The sequence below is a fragment of the Fusarium tjaetaba genome (genome assembly GCF_013396195.1).
Source record: "Fusarium tjaetaba strain NRRL 66243 chromosome Unknown NRRL66243_c0000106, whole genome shotgun sequence".
Taxonomy (NCBI): domain Eukaryota; kingdom Fungi; phylum Ascomycota; class Sordariomycetes; order Hypocreales; family Nectriaceae; genus Fusarium; species Fusarium tjaetaba.
The window spans coordinates 36,014-53,356 of NW_023501302.1; the positions used below are offsets into that span (position 1 = coordinate 36,014).

The following is a 17,343-nucleotide window of genomic DNA, read 5'->3' on the forward strand; positions in this document are numbered from 1 at the left end:
TATATAGTAGTGAGATCTGGCAGTTGATGTCGGGCAGCGATTTGAATAAAGTCTCTATAGATATCGCGAGCGCAGTCACCTGGAATCTATGATGCTAAAGTGTGACTGGCGATACCGGATAAACATCTCGATTTCCACAATACACAACCGGAGTACTTGGCTTGTCTAGATCTGACTAATATTCCCAAGGTAGCAATTACTTTAACTTCTAAGACAGTTCTACGAGGTCCCAAGCTCTTGCTATTGGTTTAATTACGCATAGGCTCACTGCCAAGTACGACTTAATTAATGTGCCGAGGTTGATTCTCTCTTTCATCGCCTTAATACATGTTCAGACTTACATGCAGTAGTACACATGAAGATTACTCTGACTACTTGACCGCTAAATCCATGATTTTGATGGTAATATCTTGGTTGTTAACCTCCATCCGCTGATCGTTTCCCCAGTTGCTCCAATAAGATGACCTCGGCATAATCATGGTGTTTAGCTATTTTCGCAAGATCATCTCACCCTGGATTAGCGCCCGTTTTCTAAAATATTCCCGCCATTCAAACAACACTAACCAAGGGAACTAGTGACTTTAACTCGGTAGAGTTCCGCATCGTGAGATTGCTAGAGTTTGTTGGTATTTCCTAAAACGATGCAGAGTAACGAAGCTCCGAGAAATCATACTCTAGTGCAATAGTTCCTGAGACAGTCCTTGATTAAGTGATTCGTTGAACAGGCTGATGGTGGTGTTGTGAAGTGCGGGGTCTTGGTCTTATGATGAGTGAAGGTAAGATTTCTGTGTGTATGAGCTTCCCCTCCTTGAGGAATGGAGCCGAGGTTTGGAGAAGGCTTGGGAGGATAGCGGATAAGATGAAGAAATTGTAAGACGATGAGATAGAAATGAGTGTAGATGTAGAAGAAAATAGCAGAGAGGAGTTGACTTGAGGAAATATGATAAATAGACGTGTTTGTCCCGTTGAAATGAGTTCTTCACCTCACAAGCATCTCAGCCATTCCACAATCGCCAGCAACTCACAACAACACTCAATCCAATCATTAACTCATATCAATCATGAAGTTCATCACCATCCTCTCACTCTTCGCCGCTGCGACCGTCGCTCTTCCCACTTCCAACTCTCTCTCTGAACGTGAAGTTCTTGCTGAGCTCGAGAGGCGTCAGTCTGGAAGCATCACTCGCGATGACCTTTCCAACGGCGCTTCGTCTGCTTGTCCTCCTGTCATTTTCATATATGCTCGAGGCTCCACTGAGCTTGGAAACCTGGTGAGTTTCATCCGTATCAGGGACTTAGATTGAGTTGGCTGACTTGGTAGGGAACCCTTGGTCCTCGTGTTGCCTCTGCGCTTGAGAGCAACTACGGTAGCAACGGAGTCTGGATCCAAGGAGTAAGTGCCTTCTCTACATAATATCCCGTTTCAACTTCCTGACTGTTTGAACCATAGGTTGGTGGCGCATACCGTGCTACCCTCGGAGACAATGCCCTTCCTCGAGGAACCTCTTCAGCAGCCATCAGAGAAATGATCGGACTGTTCAACCTTGCAAACTCAAAGTGCCCTTCAGCCAAGATCGTTGCCGGAGGCTACAGTCAAGGTGCTGCCCTTGCTGCAGCCAGTATTGAGGATCTCAGCACTTCTGTCCGCAACAAGGTCGTCGGCACTGTCTTGTTCGGATACACCAAGAACCTGCAGAATCTCGGCCGCATTCCCAACTACCCAAGAGAGCGAACCCTGGTTTTCTGCAACTTTGGAGACTTGGTTTGCACTGGCTCCTTGATTGTTGCTGCTCCCCATCTGGCTTATCAGTCTGACGCTTCTGGACCTGCACCCCAATTCCTCATCCAGCGCGTTGCTGCCACCTCTATCTAGTTTGGCTATTGGCATAGTAGTGAAAACGGTGTGCTTGTCACAGGGTACCCGGGGCCCTGGGAAGTGGCAGGACTTTTCGCTCTTTATTACGATTGGTTTGCTTTGTTATTGTTGTTGCTGTTCTTTTCTTTCTCTTCATTGTCACTCCCTTGACAGTTAGTTTATATCGACCCTGGAGGCTGAATAACACTTTGTCTTCTACTATACATACGCTAGCCCCCTTCGCCAGGTGACATGAGTAACATTAGACTTCATACACTATAAGTGAGACAGCAGCTTGCATGCACTTATATCTATTGCATTGTATAGCTCTATATGTCTATTTGTCCTTATGCCCAGTGATACTTGACTACTCAAAATCAACGCCGTTCTTGAGAGTACCAATCTGAGTAATCTTGACCTCCATCCGAGTTCCAGGTACAAGGTACTTCGGCGGCTTCAATCCAGCACCAACACCTACACATTCACATTCACACGTCAGCTCATGCTCATATAAAACCACGCATTAGAGTTACTCACCTCCTGGAGTGCCCGTCATGATAACACTTCCTTTCTGCAGTGTAGTTCCAGAGGATAGATGCGCAATTAGTCGTGGAATGGAAAAGACGAGGTCATCCAGTCCTGCATCTTGTCGGGTTTCCTTGTCCACAATAGTCTGTAGATGGAGTTTCTCGGGCGCTGTTATCACAGAGCTTGAAACCAGGGCGGGACCTAGAGGCGCAAAGGTGTCGAAACCCTTGGAGAATCCCCATTGCGGGACTCCGCCTGCGAGATTTGGATCTCTCTGCCATTTTCGAGAGGAGATGTCATTGCCTGCTGTGTAAGCGGCGACGTAGTCAAGGGCCTCACTCTCCTTGACGTTCTTGGCATCCTTCCCAATAACCACGACCTAGATCTATTAGCAAGCAACTCTAGTAGTAGTTATTGGCACGTACCAGTTCTCCTTCGTAGTCTGCTTGGTCATCCTGGGCGACTTTGGGGATCACCACGTTGACTCCATGATCATGTATTGTTGTTGAAGGCTTGAAGAAAATGGACGGAAAAGGCGGTTGCTTGCGTCCAGCCTCACGAACTGTCCGGTGTTAACTCGAGTCTTCAGGGTAGTTCCTCTCACCGGTGCTGAAAATAATTACTCACTGTGTGTAGCATAATTGAGTCCCACGCATCTGAGAATTGATACGTCGCTAGCAACAAGAGGTCCTAACAAAGTCTTAACTGTGACCAATTCATCTGTAACACGAGTGGCACCAGTTGTATCGTAAAGGTCATCTCCCTCAATGACACGCGCCTGAAGTTTCGTCTCTTCAGTGGTATCTCCAAGATCAAAGTCGGGGGTTGGGAGGATGGGCTCTCCGCGCAAAACACGCCCGTCAGTTGAGACGAATCGGATCAATCGTTGCCAAGCTACCTTCATTGTGATTTTTGGTGTTCTGTGCTTAATTACTTGTCACTATAATTCCTCAACAACCAAAAGCTCACTGCATGAAGTACAAGTATATGTCTTGTGCCTGTTTTGATACATAAGCATCCTGTGCCGTCTTTCCCGATGGTGCCCCGAAGGTGGAGCTGACAAGGTCAAGTGGACACTACGACAGTCACTGAGCCAATTGAGGGACTTGTATTTGCGCCAGTGTAACAGAGGCGTAACCTCGAACCCCAGAAGCGTCAGAAGCGAGATGGAGACGGAAGAGAACACGCCCTTCCAATTGGTTTCATGACCACAGCCCAAACCAAAGAGGGAACAGAGTTTACAAGTGCCGTGACCCCCGGTTTCTTGTCTCGATAATTCTGGGGAAATGCGGAGACAAGATTTGTCAACCTGAATACAAAAATCGGCCCATCCCAATGTTGCCCCGATCAAGTGCTAACTCGCTCGTTGCATCTCCCAATCGTACCATCCATCATGACCCCCCGAGATGACTCTCCACCAGCTTCCGCCAAAAGCGGAACGTCTCAGCCGCCAAAAGCAAACGCGTCGGAACCAGCGCCAAAGAGACGTCGCGTCGCGTTGGCTTGTTCGGCGTGCAGGATCCGCAAATCTCGGGTAGAGTTTGCTTGTCACGCGTTACTAGACGGTTGACTGATGAGATTAGTGTAATGGAGTGCGACCGAGATGTGACACGTGCGATAAGCTCGGCTTCGATTGTTCTTATGAACAACAAGAGACCTCAGCTAATCTTCTAGTCCCAAAAGAGTAAGGTGTCCCTGCTCCACTACCCTGGACTGGTATCTGACATGAAGATGTCTCTAGTATGTTTGCTGCCCTGGAGGCTAAAGTGAAGCTGTTGGAAACAAACATCGAACAGCACAATATTAGATTGAACTTGGTTGAGGGTACACTAAAAACTTCAGGGAGTTCAAGGCAAGATGTCACACTTCCACTACATCACCAGCCAGGAAATGTCGTGGTCAACATTGATGAGATACCAGAGAATGGTGCGGGCCAGAGTATGACTGATGGCATGGCCGTCTCGTTCGTAGATGAACAAGACTGCGGTTTCTTTGGTATGTCCAAGCGATTTACCCCTTTCATTGAGCTCCTCTCACGATTATACTTTCTAGGCCCTTCATCAAACATCGCGCTCATGCGGCACATATTACGAGCTGTCGACACAAAAAGAACACAGCATGTCAATCAGACTTCATTAACACCAGCATCAGAGTACAGTGCATACGAAGGTGGGCTAGTGAGCAATCTAAACGCGTTTCCAGCTGTCTCAAGTGAGCCTCAAAAGGTTGGCGCCAATCTCCTACCACCGGACGAGGTCATGCAGCGTCTCATCCGTGCGTACTTTGATAACACGGGGCTCTTATTTCCATACATACACGAACAAGAGTTTCTCGATACCTATGAGCGATTCCGAGCGAGTGGCTTTCGAGGAAACGTTCGTCGGACCTGGCTCGGCCTGCTGAACATGATCCTTGCAATGGCAACTTGTACTTCTTGCTGGGAGGACTCGGGAAGTGAGACTACTTTTGAAGAGTCGGATGTTTACTATCGTAGGGCGCAGGAGCTTTGCCATACACAGATGTTTAGGGGAACAACTCTTGAAACAGGTGCATGACCTCCTCTAACTACACTTCGCTTTCTGGAACTGACATTGTTTAGTCCAATACCTCTTACTCACGAGCCAATATCTCCAGGGGACGCATAAGTCGGTCCATACGTGGACCATTCATGGACTCGCTGTCAAAGCTGCCATGTCTATTGGACTCCACTCAAGAGACATTGCATCCAAGTTCACTCCTCTACAACAAGAAATCCGGAAACGTACTTGGTTTGGATGCATTTTGCTTGATAGGTAGGCCCTTTCACATTGTTACTAATTCTGGAGTCTGTTCAAGCTGACACAACTGTGTAGAAGTCTTAGCCTCACGTTTGGCCGCCCATGTGCTATACCAGAAGAGTACATCCGCTTGGATCTTCCAAAGACATTACCAGTACCGGTGTCACCTACTAATGAAGTGCATAAAATGAGCACTGCGTTTTACAACGCCTCGATGTAAGAAACCTCTAGCTTAAAGACGGTCCACTTGACTTACCTTGTCTAGAACTCTCTACAGGATCATGGGGCGAATCATTGGCTCACTCTATGGTAGTAACCTTGGATGTGAAGACCAATCATCAGATACAGCCACAATGACATCCATGATCCAGTTCGGCCAGGAGCTATCAGACTGGCAAAACAGCTTGCCGCAGAATCTGGGTTTGCGGTCTGTCGACAACATGCCAGACAACACGGATGAGAATATCCAGGATCCATTACGCGAAAAGTTCAGGATCATCTTGACATTGAGATACCTCAACGTTCAACTCCTCCTCCATCGCCCGATCTTCATTCGGTCTTTAGGTACTCTGCTCAGAGAGGCCAAAACGCCATATCGCCACGCGGGTTCCATCAACACCATGCATGCCAACTTTGACAGAGTCTTTGTGCAAGTTGCGGAAAACATCATAGATATTATTTACACCATTTTGACAAGGCCTGACCACGGGCGCCATTTGATCGGGGCTTGGTGGTTCACTCTCTACTATGGTAAGTCACTAACCTTGCCGACTTTTTATGGCGATCTGACTCATGAAACAGCCTTCAGTGCAGCGTTGGCAATCTTTGGTAGCTTGTTGATATCTCTTGGTGCAGAAGTTGGGAACGCCGAAAGTGCGAAACGGTATCTCGGCAAGACTTGCGAGGCTCTGTTGAAGCTCAGCGATAACAACACTCTTGTCCTCCGCTGCGTCAGATTCGTACAGCAACTTCTCCGGATTGTGAGCGCCTGGGGTTAGTACTTCTCATCGACATCCCATTATTTGCGCATCATTGACACTTTTCTAGATGCGAGCACCACGACCCAAGCCGATCTTAATAATGAATCTTTGGGCTCATACTTGACCGCGGAAGGGGGCCCTATTAATTTTGACATTGAGTCAGATTTGCTCTCAACGATGCCGACGTGGGAGACGTCGACGCTTGGTTTTGGTGATGAGCTTGAGCTGGGTCATTTCTTTGCCAGTGATTCCCAGCGGTGGTTTGAGCAGACACAATGGTAATCTCAATATGTTGGTGTCACAAAAGCCTATGACGTAAAGTGATAAAACGCGTCGCGCGTCATCAGATGAGCCCTTTTGATGCCGTGACAACAGTGACTGAGTGATTGCCAGCAACTCCGTTGTTGCGCCTCAGTAATTAGAAGGCATCATGAAAATCGCGCGCATGAGTATTAGCAGCAGCATCGGATCTGAGATTCGGTACTTGACAGATCTCGGCGGTTGGAGAGAGGTACGAGGACCGCTTAGTCAGCGGCGTTCGCGTTTTGAGTCCACCCTGCCGCGTGTTTCCCCACGGGGAACTGTCGGTACGATATCGTATCAGTTTGCGGAGAGCGTTGGTGCAGTTAATGGAAAACATTGATATAGACAACGATTATAGACCAAAACTTCAGAAAGAATACTACATTCACAAAATTACCTACCAAACCTGCCTTTCTTCATTCCTCTCATCAATCATGTCTAAAGAAATAACCCCTGGGGGCTATCACTGGCTCAATGACACCATCAACAGCCTCGATCCAGAGACCGACTATGAGCTCATGTGGAGGCTCATGTCCTGCTACCGATCAAATGATTTCATGAATAACATGATCTACGCCCTTACATTTCCCAACTTCATCATCACCACTCATGGCTGCGAAACTGTCTGGCGCTCAGACGGTGGCAAGGTTGTCAAGCGAGGAGCTCAACGCGTCGAAGACACCGAAAACTACAATATGACGTGGTGGCACTATGGACCAAGTGATCAGCGATGCAGAGATGCAGTGGAGCATATCAACAACCTTCATATGTCTCTGGCGCGTCGTTACCCCGGCAACTTCTCGTTCAACGAAGATTTTCTGTACGTCACGACTTTTAGTGCTGTACTTATGCACCGCTTGCGTCTTCGGCTCGGACTATCGGGTTTCACTGAGAAGGAGAAAATCGCTGCTCACCACTTTTGGAGGGATATGACGCCGCTATTCATCAGAGAGGACGGAAACTCTGTCTACGGATATCCTAAAGACTTTGAAGGCTGTATCCAGTTCTGCGAAGACTACGAGAATGAGAAGCGCGAGTTCGATGCAAAGATGCAATACATCGGCTTGGCGATCTTCAATCAGTTCGCTTTCCGATACTTCCCCTACGGCTTCCGATGGCTCGGTGTGTCGATAGTGAAAGCTCTCTCACTGCCTACAACTCTTAGGGCAATGCGGGTCGAACCCGTGAACCCCATCTTCCAGTGGTTGATTGTGCTTTTCGTTGGAACAGCGATGAGCCTTGCAGAGACGCTTTTACCGGACCCGCGGGAGTCGTTTTGGAAGAAGATTGAGACGTTGGATGTGGAGAAGGCGAGGGCGAGGAAAGAGGATATCAGGGGGAGTGATCAGGCGTATTGCCAGTATATCAGGTCTGAGTGGAGTGGTCCTGGGTGCCCTTTTGCTATGAAAGCTGAATAGTCGAAGGAGGAATGGACAGGCGAATAAATTCCTCTTGCTGAGAAATACACAAGGTTTAATAACTGATGATCTATTCTTTTTTAAAGATTGCATCGTGATGTCCTACAAGACGCCAATCATGGGTTCCTGCATACCTAAGAGATAATCTAGTGATTGCGTCAGCTGGAGGTCCTTCTGTCCATCTGAAGAGTCAGAGTCTAGCATCTCATGCTCTGTTTTCTGAGGAGCTGCATTCAGCTTCTCTACGTCGTTGCGGAGACACAAAGGGAAGTCTTGACTCTCAGGTAGCTTCCTCCGATTAATGCACATATCCACTGTCCAAGCGAGTCCCAGATATACCTCTGGGTGCCTGACAAGAATATCGACCCAGTCTTTCATGGCTTCCTGACCCGATTGCAATGAGAGCTTATTGAATGACAGGGCCAGCTTTGCGACATGCTCTGCTGCTTGCTTGACCCACTGGGAACCATAGTATTGAGCTGAGAAAATGTCCGATGCGTCTGTCATGACTTGAAGGTGTTTCTGCATCGGATCAAGGCTCAAAAGGGGCCACCCTTCGAGATGACTCGGCACTACGTCATTTTCAGAGGATAAACTTGTGTTCATATGGTACAGTGCAAGAGGGATCGCAAGACATCCCGAACTTTGTAGCAATCCGATTAGCATACACACTTATAGGCAATGGGAAGAGAAATTTGGGTTTACTTACACTGTGATAGGAAGATACTTCGTCAAATGGGACCCTGATAATGAGCCTATGCATTTTGACAGACCGAGAACAGAATCTTCAATATCTCCACGAATGTCATTGCCCCTGTTGCCGTCTTGAAACTCCTCAAGATGAAAGTCGGGGCTCCCTGTTCCAGAAATCTGCGTAAAGACTCTCCGGTTACAAAGAGCAATGCAAGACGTGCTGGATGGTGTCAGAGTCTATTTCATAGGGAACATGGTTTCAGAACGTACTGGTAATAGATATACATAAGATTTGTATGTACAGCGATGGAATTGGCTGCATCACTTTCCTCGGCTGCGATTGGTTTATGGAAGGGAGGAAATTCAGCCTTGGCTGTATCATACCACTTCTCGAGAAGATCACAAGACTTTCCGATATTCTCCTCTTCCTGTGCCGAGAAGTCTGGACTTGACTCGAGTCGTGTCTCGAAAGGGTAAGCAACAGGGACAATTTCTGTCAGCAACATTAACAGGCTTAGGTTCTTGGAGAACAGAGCTATAAGTTGGCGCTTGGTCGCGGGCGAGAAAACGCTTGACCGATGGATCTCGCTCTGTAAATCGGCGAAGCCTAAGGGTACGCAGTTCTCCATGTCAAGCATATCGGGTGTGATCTGAAGACGGAAGCGGCAAGCCAGAGATGATAATCTGTCGCAGATAATGCAGCACCACCAAAGCCTTCGAAGTGTTTTTGACCGTGGTTCGTTTGCCGTTGTTCCAACGTCACATATTCCTGCATGGCGGTGGGCGTTGATGAGCTTGGCATGATGGATCGCTAGGCTTAGCCATGTTCTGTAAGGTACAGGCGAAGTTGTGGTGGGCGATTCAGGAACCCAGTTCATGAGCATTAATGCGGCTTGGGCAAGTGGCATATGGGCGGTCTCGGCCTCCATATCAAACAGAAGCTTTACACTATTAGCCTTTTCTTCGGCCATCATACGGAGACTGGACTCACCTTGGCTTTTCGATATAAATCAGCCCTTGCGGAGCATATGTCATGATATCCAAGTTGCCGCAGGACAGGAAGAGGAACATACTATACGTGATCATTAGCAGGTAATTCCACCGGAGATGTTGAGGAAGCCTGGAAGCAACATACAGCACTGGTAGCGAATAGCATAGCCCGAAGGACGAGAAGAGAGATCGTGGGCGTTGGCAAGCTGCTTGCGGCTGGAGAGAACATTTCCCAAAACTCTCCCTCGTCGATGAGAGGGATAAAGACATGGGCGTATGTAAAGTACGCCTTCATAAAGACATCCATAATCAGAGGGTTAGGGACATGGAGGCACCCTTGAGCTTCGAGATAAGTGACATCCTGATAGGGAATGGCATGAAGATTCCCGACCGTCAGAAACTGGAAGTAGGAGTAAAGAACGACACCATCTTTTGTGCTACCTGCGTCACTCGGTGACCCTGTGCTCTGCTGAAAAATGTTCCCTTTATGGCTATTAGCGATTAGGTAAGACGTGCCAAGCCATGGAACTACTCACCCATGGGATCCAAACGAGGCTGCTTCTCAGCGGGCACAGAGGAACTCCAGCCATCGTAAGCGGCAGACTCGGGCATGGTGCCAAAGTCCAGAGAGTCCATGGCCCAATTCTGCCATGGTTCACCAGCGCCCGCTGCCTGTAACGAGAAACCTGAGCTGCCGAGCTGCGGTATCGGTAACCGGCTATCCAGACTGATTTGTTCAGTCAGATCTGAGGCAAGGTCACTGCTTCGGGTGTCGGATGTCTTGATTGCATTTCGCAATGCACGCCTTTCGGAAGGCTTCTGGGTCCTACAAAAGACGCGTCAACCGATATGAACAGAAGGGTGAAGAATTTTAGGACTTACCAAGTAACTGGCGCTCGCGCTAATTGACACTCCTTGTCGTCCAAAGAGCAATTCGTACACGGTTGGCCGTGTACTGACACGTCGCACCGCACTTTTCTTGACCGACAGATCAGACACGCCTGCAACGAACGCTTGTGATTCGCTTTGGACCGTGTCACTGGTTTTGAGGCTGGAGACATTGTTGGCGATGAGGCTCGAACCAAAGACTGAGGACCAGTTCGTAGAGATAATGAATCTGGGGAGTGTTGAGCTGAGCTGAGAATTTGAGAAGGATGCTGAAAGGGACTGATGAAGCTACGGTATGATTGCGGGGAAGGCCACTCGAAATCAGGTTAGTGTGACTACGCTCGCACTCGGATGGAAGAGATGTTCCGCAATCTCCGGGAAATACGGGGTCCCCACGATCCGGAACTCTATAACTGACCAATAAACCACGTCCTTTTCTGCTCAGATACCGATTTTCTCTGCCGGGTCCTCTATAGTGATTTTTAAGCTCATCCGGCCCACTAAGGCATCCATGCATGTGGTGGTCTCTTGAGCGCAATATAGTAAAACAAAACAAAACAAAAGTACTCTATTCTATTTATATATCTACCCGGTCTCGCACACTACATATCGCCTACGCTAGTCTTTCTACTACTAAAAGATGCTCTTCAAAAACTCGAGCTGCGCGTCAACGACTTCCTGAAACCTCTTGCCATAGTACAGATCAAAATGACCAGTTCCCTTGATAATCTTGAGAGTCTTGGGCTGCAGTGCCTTCTCAAAAGCCTCCAGCTGCAAATGCGTATAAGTGCACACATCATCATCAGCCACAACCATCAGAAGCGGTGTTGGCGAGATGTGATGAATAACGCCTGTAGGCTCGTGCATGATCGTGTTGGTCAAACTCTGAAGAGTCGCCGTCCTGTCGAAGTTGAATCCTCGTCGGGCCATCTCCTCTGCAAATCCGACGGCTCCAGCATCTTTGAGAATAGCCTTGGTGGTATTGTCTTGGACCTCCTCGATAGAGCTGGGATAGATCGGGATCTTGATCTCTGAGTTGGGAGTGCGAGCAGAGACCAGAAGAGACTTTGGTGCTCCGGTGATGCGAGCCATGGAACCGCCGGATACAAAGGGGACTTGTGAAATAATGCCTGCCAAGCTCTTGTTCATCGCAGCGGCGCAAAGGGCGTTGCCTCCGGACAAGCTAGATCCCCAGTAGACGATCTTGGTGGGGTCGACCTCTGGAAGTGCTGCCGCGAAATTGAAAGCGTCGAGATAGTCTCGTGTCTGCTTCACGGGATCGGCTTCACAGCGAGGAAGACCCTCACTATCGCCCCAGCATCGGTTGTCGTAAACCAGTGCTCCATAGCCAGCGTCGTTGAATTTAGCAGCGATTTCGGGTAGGAAATGATCACGGTGACCAGAGAACTGTAAGTCGGAGTTAGCATTTATATCGAACCATCATTGGCCAACTCACCCCATGGGTCATGATAATGCAAGGCTTCTTGGGGCCAACGCTGTACAAGGTTCCTTTCAAGTTCAAGCCATCATAGGTGGTGATATCAACGTCTCGAATAGCGGCCATCTTGGAGGTTAATGAGGTTAGTTTGGCAGGTTTATCGGATGTAGATTCGGTTTATGAATGTTGAAGATTGTTGGGTGATGACTGCCATAGGACTCCGTAGCGTGTTGACCTTATATAGTATTTTCCGAGACCATTGGCCTAATATTATAGTTCTATGTAAGTATAAATAGCTGTAAAATATATCCACCTCTGTCATTTACCGAGAGACCTCGGCTGCTAGTTACTGAAGATACGATACTAATTATATACTAATACTCACTACTTTTATCTCCTCGGCAGACCCGAGGCCCTATGCTAATATGGCAAAGGAAAGAGCGTGGTGTAAATAACACTGTAACAGGTCTCAGGTCTGTTGCAATTATATATAAAACTTAGTGAAATACTGAAATAGTGCCTAACTATAGATTTCATCTAATTCTATATATGTCGTCATGCTACAGATATCAAGGCCAAGGTATGCCATATCCGAAAGTGAGATTAGTCAGCGGAACTTACTGCCTAAACTTAGAAACTTTAATCTGCCCCCTCGTCACAGAGTGGATGCCCCCCTCACTGCACACCTTCCGGAACCCATCAAGCCTTGCTAATCACAAAGAGCAAATGGGATTCGCCCCAAAACTAATAGGGGCCTTACTGGCATGATTACCTACGTAGTAGATACAGATACAGGTCCCGAAAATGCCCTTCCCGCATCTCGCTGACCAGCCATCCTAATGCAGGGTTCCTTAGCCTCGATTGCCCCCGATGCGGGGGATTCCAGAGGAGTAATATACAAAAGACAGCCCACCAGGCCAATCCACTGGGTCATTGCTTTCCCCTAACCTTAGCACTCTCTCTACTGCTGGACAGTAACTCGACCTCGACACCAGCTAACGCGCATTCTTATGGCAATCTCGCATCGCCAGTCACATTATCTTGCTATTGTAATATTTATAATTGCGGCTTGTTATTATATGGTCGATTCATCACGGAACGCCCTACTTCTGTGCTGCATCTTGTGATGACTTCAGCGTACCGTCAACGCTTGATGAATACTACATGACCCAACATGGTGTTGGCAGAATCGCCAGATGCGGAGCCTCGAGGTGATGCCAGCCCCGTTGCTGCTTCGCGGGTCTTCAACTGTACGCAATGCAAATCAAAGTTCAATCGCCAGGCGCATCTAAAACGCCACCAGAAAAGCCGTGAGTCTCACCTTTTCGCAGCAGAGTGACCTGAATTATTAAACAATGCCCTGCAGATCGGGCAGACAAGCCATTCTCCTGCTTGTACTGCAAGTTATCTTCGTCCTGCAAAGATGTCATCACTCGCCATACGAGGAACTTTCATCCTGATAAGATGCGGGCGCGGAGTAACGACGATAGCCGAAGTGGCATTATCTTGTTACCGCGCTGTGCCGCCTCGATACAAGAACCGAGCGATTTGGAAGCCACTGCTAGCGATCAGGAGCCAAGACAGATGAGTACCCTGGGAACAAGCCTGTCGCAGGACTCCGACATCACCAGCGCGGTATACGAGAGTTTCAGGGACTCGATTTCTTGAGAGAACAGGCTTTTGGGGCTCGATGCTCGGACCGGTTTTCAAGTTGCCGATTTCCATCCAAATTCGCCGTCAGTCGATTTGTTCGAGGCTTCTTCGAGTATATGGCACCGCACATGCCCATCGTGCATCTTCCGACTTTTGATATCATTTCCACCCCAGGTAAATCACCGACATGATACTGTACGTTGACTTCGTACCCATCGGCTAATGGCTTCTTGAAGCGCCTCTTTTGATCGAGATAATGGCATGCGGTTCTGTGTATGCCGAGGAACCGACTGCAGCACAGTCTACACATGGCGGCCTTGCTGTCAATGAGAAAGGTACGATTGTGCATCTCATCATGCACATTTAAAAGGTTCTGATAGCTATAACACCCTCACAGCACGGATAATCGGCACTCTTCCATAATAAGTACACCAAAGGTCAACTATGACCGTTGCAAACTAGTCTGTTGAGGTTTCGTTGTACCTTTTGCGCTTAGTGACCTTGAAGCGGTCGGGAAGCATGGGGCATAGAAGAAGATAAACTTTCTGTGAAGGTCAGACCGCTAGACTAATGGCCTAAAAACAGAAGCCTTCTGTTATTAGGTAATAGAGGAATAGGGCCTATACCGATTCATAATACTTTCCCTTCTTAGTAGAAACAGTTTAATAAGTCTTATTTAATAAGACCGATCTCCAGCGAAAGTTGGCCTCTATCGGCTTTTACTAGGATGCCTTTATAAGAATTTAAATTCAAGGACTTCTTGTAAAAGCGTATTACACAATCAGGGCGTAGTAATAGACCTGGTTGGCTCATCCAGGTGCCCGACATCGGCTAACCGGTTAGTGGCTAGACTAGGCGGGTAACGCACCTTTCGCCGCTTCTACGTTGATCCGACACATCATCCTTCCCATATCGCGAGTCAATTGCCCTGCAGACAGAAGTTCGTAGTGGAGAGATGGAAGAAGGTCACTTCAGAACCAGGGAACCCCGGAATGAAGAGGTGCGGACACGGAGGCATGTAGCAAAACGACATCAATGCCCCAAGCCAGGGTGCGGAAAGTCATTCAGCCGGCCATCCCATCTAGCGCGGCACGCTCTGAACCATTCCGCCGTTGAGTTTGAATGCCCCAGATGTGCTGCATCCTTCAAACGACGCGACCTCCTTGGTGTGTCTATGGCTCTGTTTCACAAAGGATGAACATCTGCTAACCAATCTCTCAGAGCGACACAAGGCTCGCCATGCAAGTAAGGATCGGCTAGCTGGCGGGTTGGGGCTTGGTATACTCAGGACTAAACGACATCGCCGCGGTCGACTTATCATGGCTCATAGCTCATTGAGAGCCCAACCATTGGCGTCATCAGAAGACCAGCCGGGCACAGTGACATCCGGTCAGTCGGGTGCTGATATGATCTCTTCAGCTATTCCTGAACACGTAGGTATTCCAGGGACCGACCAATCCACGATCGGTAGTTTCCAGCAAACGACAGAGCGATCTACCTCGATCGGAGGAGGCACCTCTACTGAACCTCATGAAGGAACTTTGAGTACAGACGGCTTCGACTTTCTGGAGCTTGGAGACATGTATCACGACTCTACCTTTGACTTTATGCATTTCAATGTCACGGGCGATCCTCACTCTCCAGAAACCCTCCAGTATCTAAGTCTGGTGCCAGACCAAGACAACTTGCCTGTCTTGCCCCCAGAATCTCTTGACCTTGACCCAGATGGCCAATCGTCCCACCCAAGCCAACACCAACCAGTACTCAATCCGTCAACAACGAGAACGCCGAGAGATTGCCAGTCTTCAGATGACGATGAAGAACTTCCTAGATTTCCATCAACAGCAGTTTACAATGGGGAAGCGATTGAGACAGGTAGTAATTCCGCAGAAGTCGACAGTCTATGCTCTCTTGGCCGCTTGGGGCTTAATAACCTCCATCTGACGGAAACAAAGAGAGCTGAGATTCTTGGGCTCATTAACGATATCAGGCCAGTATATCCGAATGGAACGTCGATCGATGAGAGTACAGCAGACCTGTCCCTCGCCCTAATGCATGAGTACCTGGACTTGTTCTTTGCCAACTTCAACTCTTGTTACCCAATGATCCATACACCGACACTGGAGGTTCTCGACGCGGAACCATTGTTCCTATTATCTCTGATTGTCCTTGGGGCTACGTATAAAGACAAAGAAGACCACCAACTCTCAGTGTGCCTATACGACGCCATGACGCCGTACATCTTGAGCGGGCTCAGTGGTATCAAGGTTCCTGACCTCTCCATCCTTCAGGCCTTCATGGTTCTAGAATGTTATGGAATGTATCGAGCCGGAGCATATCAGCGCGAGAAGTCCATAATAATGCATACGTTTCTGTTCAACGTAAGTCTCTCCCAATACTGAGATACCTCCTATTTCCTGGTTACTGACATGGGGAACAGGCCATCAGACGACTTTCCCGTTATCATGTGCGGGCCAGGATAATGGTTCCTGACTTGAGGACAGATCGCGAGAAGGACTGGAAAGCATTTGCGTACATCGAGCAGTACAAACGGTAAGACTCCTCGATCACTTGGAATTCTTCAACGCGCTGCTAATAACAGTCACTGTAGCTTGATATTGTTTATCTTTATGTGGGATACTCAAAATGTCAGCTACTACTCGTTCATGCCAAGCATGTCTACCCAGTCTATTCAAGTAAATCTCCCTTGCTCCAAGGAGCTTTGGGAGGCCAAGGATGAAGAGGCATGGAACGCCATCATTTCCAAGACTGATCCTCCGATGATCAACACCATGGTAAAGAACTTTATCGAGGACGGTGGCAACATTTGGTGCGAGACGTTAGACAGCCTGTCTCTGAGCTTTATCCTACATGGCTTGATGTCAATGTGCAACGACATGGTTCATTTTCACAACCAGTCCATCTATCTTGGAAATGCCGCGCAAGGGGACGACAACAATTGGCGCTGCCGGATGACAACTGCACTGGAGCTGTGGAAGACGAAATATGATGCTTGCGCTATGGGCACAAGACAGACTATCGATGAAGACTTGTCGCTACACGAGTTCCGCCAGGAAAACGTTGCCTTTCTTGCGCTCTATCACACCGCACATATTGTCGTCAATGCAGATATCCGTCACCTCCAGATTGCAGCAGGCGCGGAGGCGATCTTTGGACATGTTGTAACGAGCGCGGAGCGTGAAGAAAGTACCAAGGCGGTGATCGAGTGGGTGCGGCTATCTCCTGAATCGGCTGGTCATGCTGCGTGGCATGCTGCACAGATGATTCGCGAGGGTCTGTTGAACCTGCGGAATTGGAAGGCTAACGGCATGTTCCATTACCCGTGGTGTCTCTACATCGGCGTGTTGACGACTTGGGCCTTTGTGCACTTCTCCCAAGGGCAGAATGATAGCCGTCGAGGCTGTCATCATAGCGCTGGCGGAGAGGATATTTTACAGGCACAGTCAAAGGCTCTTATGCACCAGACCATTTCTAATATGGCATCTTGTACTCCGGTAACTATTGGCAGGGACTTGCATAGATGTTGCCCGCATGGTTTAGCTATTGAAGTGGCAAAGTACCTCAAGACGGTTCGATGGACTGCTGCCTTTGAAGCAATGAAGGTCCTTGAGGGTATCGTGGAGATGGAATAATACTAAATAACATATGTGTTTTCTTTCCCTTCTCAGTTTTCGGTTCTACTAGTTATACGTGGATGCGGTACCCCGGCAGTGGTATTGCCTAATTTACACATGGAATGTGAAGTTAATAACGAACATCGATCTTCGGCGCATCACTATCTTGATAGGAGCAACACACA

General features: G+C 48.3%; 5 protein-coding genes across 5 annotated transcripts; 3 read left to right on the forward strand and 2 right to left on the reverse strand.

Annotated features, from left to right (window-relative positions):
* Positions 1-1,061: 1,061 nt before the first annotated feature.
* FTJAE_5483 (cutinase precursor) lies at positions 1,062-1,873 on the forward strand (the record flags this gene model as incomplete). Its single annotated transcript, XM_037351995.1, has 3 exons — positions 1,062-1,271; positions 1,322-1,393; positions 1,451-1,873. 3 exons carry the CDS (start codon positions 1,062-1,064, stop codon positions 1,871-1,873), a joined length of 705 nt encoding a protein of 234 aa, XP_037207420.1.
* A 349-nt stretch (positions 1,874-2,222) lies between these two features.
* FTJAE_5484 (fumarylacetoacetate hydrolase) lies at positions 2,223-3,287 on the reverse strand (the record flags this gene model as incomplete). The annotated part of the gene is made up of 4 exons (XM_037351996.1): positions 2,223-2,329; positions 2,393-2,762; positions 2,809-2,945; positions 3,011-3,287. The coding sequence occupies 4 exons, from the start codon at positions 3,285-3,287 to the stop codon at positions 2,223-2,225; spliced, it is 891 nt and encodes a 296-aa protein (XP_037207421.1).
* Positions 3,288-4,108: 821 nt separating this feature from the next.
* Positions 4,109-7,861, forward strand: FTJAE_5485 (uncharacterized protein; the record flags this gene model as incomplete). Its single annotated transcript, XM_037351997.1, has 9 exons — positions 4,109-4,123; positions 4,267-4,378; positions 4,436-4,930; positions 4,983-5,175; positions 5,236-5,376; positions 5,426-5,910; positions 5,962-6,153; positions 6,208-6,418; positions 6,934-7,861. The coding sequence occupies 9 exons, from the start codon at positions 4,109-4,111 to the stop codon at positions 7,859-7,861; spliced, it is 2,772 nt and encodes a 923-aa protein (XP_037207422.1).
* Positions 7,862-7,963: 102 nt separating this feature from the next.
* On the reverse strand, positions 7,964-11,996 carry FTJAE_5486 (cutinase transcription factor 1 beta; the record flags this gene model as incomplete). Its single annotated transcript, XM_037351998.1, has 9 exons — positions 7,964-8,504; positions 8,571-8,774; positions 8,825-9,495; positions 9,546-9,626; positions 9,690-10,027; positions 10,081-10,363; positions 10,427-10,661; positions 11,088-11,839; positions 11,889-11,996. The coding sequence occupies 9 exons, from the start codon at positions 11,994-11,996 to the stop codon at positions 7,964-7,966; spliced, it is 3,213 nt and encodes a 1,070-aa protein (XP_037207423.1).
* A 2,846-nt stretch (positions 11,997-14,842) lies between these two features.
* FTJAE_5487 (C2H2 zinc finger) lies at positions 14,843-17,176 on the forward strand (the record flags this gene model as incomplete). The annotated part of the gene is made up of 3 exons (XM_037351999.1): positions 14,843-15,904; positions 15,964-16,076; positions 16,135-17,176. The coding sequence occupies 3 exons, from the start codon at positions 14,843-14,845 to the stop codon at positions 17,174-17,176; spliced, it is 2,217 nt and encodes a 738-aa protein (XP_037207424.1).
* Between the last annotated feature and the right edge of the window lie 167 nt (positions 17,177-17,343).